Source organism: Charadrius vociferus, unplaced genomic scaffold, assembly GCF_000708025.1.
Source record: "Charadrius vociferus isolate BGI_N301 unplaced genomic scaffold, ASM70802v2 scaffold385, whole genome shotgun sequence".
In the NCBI taxonomy this organism is placed as follows: Eukaryota; Metazoa; Chordata; class Aves; order Charadriiformes; family Charadriidae; genus Charadrius; species Charadrius vociferus.
In genome coordinates this window covers 7,807,406-7,812,857 of record NW_009648925.1, presented here as the reverse complement: position 1 = coordinate 7,812,857, position 5,452 = coordinate 7,807,406, and the positions used below count along the sequence as shown (strand labels likewise).

The 5,452-nt window shown below is 43.5% G+C and overlaps 1 protein-coding gene across 1 annotated transcript; it reads right to left on the bottom strand.

The window, feature by feature from the left end:
* Window positions 1–2,197: 2,197 nt before the first annotated feature.
* Window positions 2,198–5,445, bottom strand: RPL37A (ribosomal protein L37a). The gene is made up of 4 exons (XM_009887334.1): window positions 5,272–5,445; window positions 4,886–5,014; window positions 3,570–3,652; window positions 2,198–2,352 (listed from the first exon to the last, which is right to left on the bottom strand). The coding sequence occupies exons 1-4, from the start codon at window positions 5,443–5,445 to the stop codon at window positions 2,289–2,291; spliced, it is 450 nt and encodes a 149-aa protein (XP_009885636.1). The 3' UTR covers window positions 2,198–2,288.
* Window positions 5,446–5,452: the final 7 nt, after the last annotated feature.

The window sequence follows — 5,452 nt, the reverse complement described above, 5'->3', positions numbered from 1 at the left end:
TGGAACACAGAAAATTCCATCTCAACATGAGGAAAAACTTCTTTGAGGATGACAGAGCACTAGAACAGGCTGCCCAAAGAGATTTCTTCTCTGGAGATATTCAAAACCCGCCTGGATGCGTTCCTGTCCAACCTGCTCCAGGTGAACCTGCTTTGGCACGGGGTTGGACTTGATGATCTCTAGAGGTCCCTTCCAACCCCTACCATTCTGTGTTTCCCTAAAGGATGGCTCAGTTATCTGCAAAGCAGCTCCCGGACCACAGCACTTCATAAACTTACATGACAAGGTAAGCCCGTCAGGGGCAGTGTCCCTTAATAAACTCACTGAGGCAGGTCAGCAGCTGTTTTTCAGGCAGCAGAGATGTCCTCACAGTAGCATAAGCCATCCTCACACACCATTCACCCCATCTTCTGCGGGAGCAGCAGCCAGCAGGAGAAAAGCTGACTGCTTGAGCTGTTCCAGCTATCCACACACCAGTACACAAGGCATCCCCAAGGGAGCAGGAACATCACAACCGAAAGTTCAAGGCAGTTTGGAGATGGCATGCCAAGAAAGCTGGTTAGCACGAACCAGGACCAGCAACAGCAGTACCCAGGACTAAGCTGAGAGGTCTGACAAGTACCTAGAGAAAGCTATTGTGTGCTTGTTGCGCAAGAAAAACAGCAGCAAAAACGAGTTTTCCGATTAGTTTTCTCATTAAAGATTTCCTTGTAATCCTGTTAACAGAAGACACATATGCAGAAGGCCATGATGGTGTTCATCTACATACACAAAAATGAGCCATTGCTTTTAAGGAGAGCCACTCACTGCCACCTCCACTTCAAGCCTGCCACACAACTCTCTCACCCTGCAATACAGGCAGAACAGGGTGTGTCAGCAGAGAAATGTGCATACAGCACTCTCTCTCCCTAAAAGCAGATTGTCTATAAGTCCCAGGGAATGACCCTCGTCACCATTGGGAGGTGACACGAAAGGACATGCAGGTTGGTATGAATGACACTGAATACCTGAATACACTTTAGTAAGGAATTTTTAGAGCACTGAATTAAAAAAACCCCAAACCTTTACAAAACAAGTTCAGGGTCAAAGCAGCCAAACTTTTGAGCCATGGACTTTTTGCAGCTTGGGAAAAGGCTCCTACTTAGGTCCAGTTCTGAATCTGTCTTTCAGAGATGCCAGGCTCATTTCATGACATTAATTCCATAGCTCATCACCACCCAAATCCATTTAAAGCTCAAGTTGGAGCACGATCAGTCACCACGCTACCTGCTTACTATTTCTCCTCCAGCAGCTATCAAGGTTATTGCCAAGACCTCTCTTTTCTGACCTGTACTGCTAAGGACGGGAAAGGTACTGCAGTCACCAAAAAGCCCAGATGGAAAAAAAAAAACCACCTCAAACCAAATTGAAATTCACCTGACAAACAGGCCATAAAAAAGTATTCCTGCATCTTAAGCTTGGTAGTCTATAGAGATGATTTGGAGGCAATTATTAACTAAAACAGCACCTTTTCCTCCAAGACTGAATGTCCCAGGACTTGGCTCAACATGCAAATTTATTGTGGCAACTCAGTATGGATTAGGGAACTTCAACAGACAGACATGGGAGCCCGCTATCAGATCTAAGAGCGAGCCAAAGAGCATGGTCACAAGGACTAACCTTGAGATCTGCAGACAACAGAACAGCTACGGGCTGTAATAAGCAATCATCTGTAGCTGGTGCTGGAAAATTAGCAGCACCAGCCAGCAGAGGATGATAGCTGCTTTTACCGTTCCAATCTCTACCCCCAAGCCAGTCATAATGCTCTTCTCTCTGTCTTGCAGCACATGCCCTACTGCCCTGAGCCCTCCTCAAAAGGTAAATGGGAAGAGGCAGAGAAATGTTTTGTATGTGCTCTCCTCCCCCTTACATCTGTTCATTCCTCCACTCATGGAACTCTACGCTATTCCTCAAGGCACAGACATGAAGGACATCTCAAGATGCGTGAGAATTCTTCAAGCTATTTAGGCTTTCCTCAGATTCACCTCAGCGCATTCAAGCAACAAAGTACGCAATTAACTGGAAAGGAAAAGTGGTTTTTATTGCCTTCACCAGTAACAAGAGCCACTCAACTACTGGATAGAACTACTAATGCCTCCATAGTTATAAATACAGTGCAGCAAGACAGACGGGACTTTTTGTGGAAAGACAAACGTAATTCCACTCCATTATCACCTTTTTATTGTTAAAATGGCAGATCTTGACAGTGGAAAAAAAGGATGTTTCACAAGGAGAATAGGATGTAGCTTCTACTGGTCCTTCAATTCCTTCAGTCTTCTGATTGCAGATTTGACTGTCACTGCAGAGGTGGTACTGGAAGAAGAAGCAGAGTCATCTGCACGTGGCAGCAGAACAACCCGCGCTAATGTTATTTTTTTGAGAAAGCACTAATCATTTCAAATAGTTATTGCCTGATTGCATTGTCAACAGGGGGCTAATTCCACTTCGATTTTCATGACAACAAAGCGTAGGCCTTTGTCTACAGAAGCACACGCAACTTCACAAGCTACATCTCAACCCAAATTACCCAGTCATGCATCGACTACATGCACAAGTGCGTAGGCTCAAATTCCTAGCGACTGTTATGCGTGGGGCAACAGTGTCTTCTACAAGAACTGAGGGGGGAGGAAAGTAAAGAAAGGGAGTAAGCAAGGGCACCATCACAATAAGGATTATAATGATTCACTGCTTTTAAAACAAAAACAAAACATGGAAATAATTTTCCTTGCAGTAAACCTAGCTTTGCCAGCTGAAAACGCTACGATAGTAACCACAAAAAAAATGCCGCTTAGGTTTTGAAAGAAGTAAGACTTCCCTTACACAATTAAATTTTTTATAGTCAAAAGAATCAAGGAAGGAAAGATAATCCCCAGCACAGAGGCATAATTTATTTTAAGTTCTTTTTAGAATAGGTTGGAGGCACATCTGTCAGGTGTCATCCATACAGATGAATCCACCCTGAGACAGCTGCATGAAACGGCCATCCTCTCTGCTCCTTTTCTTCCAACATCATCAAAAACTGGCCCAAGCACAATGCCTTGTACGAGCAACAACTGTAGTTCACACCTCCAGTAAGAAATGGTACTACAGCCAAGGCAAAAAAGAGACTACTTAAATAAAAATATATGTTTTGCATTTGCAGATGTTCCCATTTCTTTATTTGAAGTTTGGGAAAAGATGCAGACCTTGAGTTTTTTTAAGAATAAAATAACTGCTTTGATAAAGCCCAAAGAGATAACGAAGTTTTGGAGGGATCACCAAAACCAGCAGCAATAATACGATGGGTAAAATGCAATATTCTCTGAAGTTGCACAGCAGATACTGGAAAGAATAGCAATCAAATCCAATTTGATCCATTCCAATCAAATTTGAACAATGCAAGCAAAAAATCCCTGCCATACCACTAACTCAAGACAGATCTACTTAATGGTTAGTAGAGTAAAATAAAAAAAAAATATTAAAAAAGCATGCTGTATTTTGCCTCAGTCATGTGAGAATAAATGCTGATAGGAGCTTCTTCATTTCCTTACTTGTAAGTCCAGGCACCACCAGCAACTGTTTTCATGCAGGATCCACAGTGCCAGATACCCACAGCCTTCCTCTTCATTTTGGTCTGTAATAAAAGAAAAAAAAAATATGCCCTCTACATCAGCTGAAAAAGCCAAACAACAAAGCTCAGGCCAGGACTTCAGCACCACACCACAGCATCATCCACAAGTCTAGTTAAGACAGACAAGGATCAGGGAATGTTTTAATTCAGATTCTTCAGAACAGGGAAAGTCCTTCTGAAACACTTTTTCATTCAGATATAAAGTGGGTCATTTCTAAGCGCACCATCAAGAATTCTGCTTTTTTTTGAAGGACAAAAACAGTAAGGAGTTACACTGGTCACAATAACTGGTATTCTCACCTGGTTTGATGACCAATGTAACACCACTGCTGTCATCACTCCCCGGACATCCCAAGCTTGCTCTAAACCAGTCTCCCTTTGAACAGCATCTAAAGAGTGAGCGGTGGGTACTGAGCTCCTCTCACCCAGGTAAGTCTCCATCACCATGGAAAGATGACAGTGGGTTTGCCTACACCTATATTGGATTTAGGCAGCTCTGCAAATGGGGCTATCAACATTCTTACTTCACGTGAGAAAGACTTGAAATATAAAAAAACCAAGATGGAAATATTTTTCAATTTCCAGCCACTTAAAGCTACCTACTTTACAGATACCAATAAAAATTAGCTGGGCAAAGCACAAGCTAATGAGTCTCTCATACTGTCAAAAACCAGATTTAAGAGTGAATTTTTATTATGTACATAAGCAGGTAAGATTATTTTTTATCAGAAATTCTTCCCCATTCAGAGTTATGCAGCACACAAATATAAGTAAGCAACTGCAATCAAAAATCTTAAGCAGGGAAAGCAAGCTCTCTTCCTCCTCCAGATAAGCTGTAAAGTTACTGGAGGGAAAAAAAAAAAGCAAAAAAAAAAAGCCCAAGTTATACCTGAATTATGAGGATAACAAGTGCATTGTTTTAATTCTGCCAGGTCTTTTTATTAGATACCTAGAACACATAGTATGGTAACATTTCTCACTATTTTGTGTAATAAAACATAATTTACGTTTGTTTTCATGTAACTACCACTAAACATGCATATGAAATGTCTACTACCTGTTTTTATTTTCTAAGGGATTTTGACAGTAGCCTAAAACTCACAATAAACTAATGACTGTCTCAAAACTAGTCGAGTTATCTCTTTGGTACAAAAATTACCAAAGCATCAAATTGCATTTCTAGCATCAATAACAAAATTATTTTTAAATGCTATATTAGGGAAGGGGTGCACTCACCTTGCCACAGAAGGAGCAGGTATACTTGGCATGCTGGCTAATTTCGATCTTCTTCACCATTTTCCTAAGGGATGCACCGTAACGGGTACCATATTTACCCACAATCCCAACCTTCTTGGTGCGCTTAGCCTGTTGGGAAGCAAACCAGAATAAGCTTCAATTTTACTGAGACGGCCGCCTCCTCGGCTGCTCCCCTCCCCTGACACATAACAGCAAAGCGTTCGGCACTCAAAAGCAGCGCTGCAGCCGACCAACGCCTCTCCCGGACGCTGTAGATAGTTACTTATGAAACGGCGAGAGGTTCACGCTGTCGCAGCCTCCCAGCTGCTGCCGGGGTGCTTCGGGCAGAGGGCCGCAGTCCGGCAGCCAAAGCCAAACAACACCACCTCTTCCCTCAGGCCCAGCCCGCTCTCACGAAAGGCGGCACCCGGCAGAGCCGCCCGCCAGGCACCGCCGCTCCCCCACCAGGCACTCCGCTCTGAACGCGGGCTCGGCCTCTTCCTGGGACGCCTATTCGGTCTTCCAGCGTCTCCCCGCAAGCCCCCGCCTCGGGTCGCCATGCCTCTC

Bases quoted from the DNA above. Each gene is read 5' to 3' on its own strand.
- RPL37A (XM_009887334.1), bottom strand. From the start codon at position 5,445: ATGGCGACCCGAGGCGGGGGCTTGCGGGGAGACGCTGGAAGACCGAAT. The intron at 5,015-5,271 runs GTGGTGTTGTTT...GCTTCCCAACAG, and splicing joins GGCTGGGCCTGAGGGAAGAG to GCTAAGCGCACCAAGAAGGT. The intron at 2,353-3,569 runs GTAAGGAAATGA...TTCTTCTTCCAG, and splicing joins GGTGGTGCCTGGACTTACAA to TACCACCTCTGCAGTGACAG.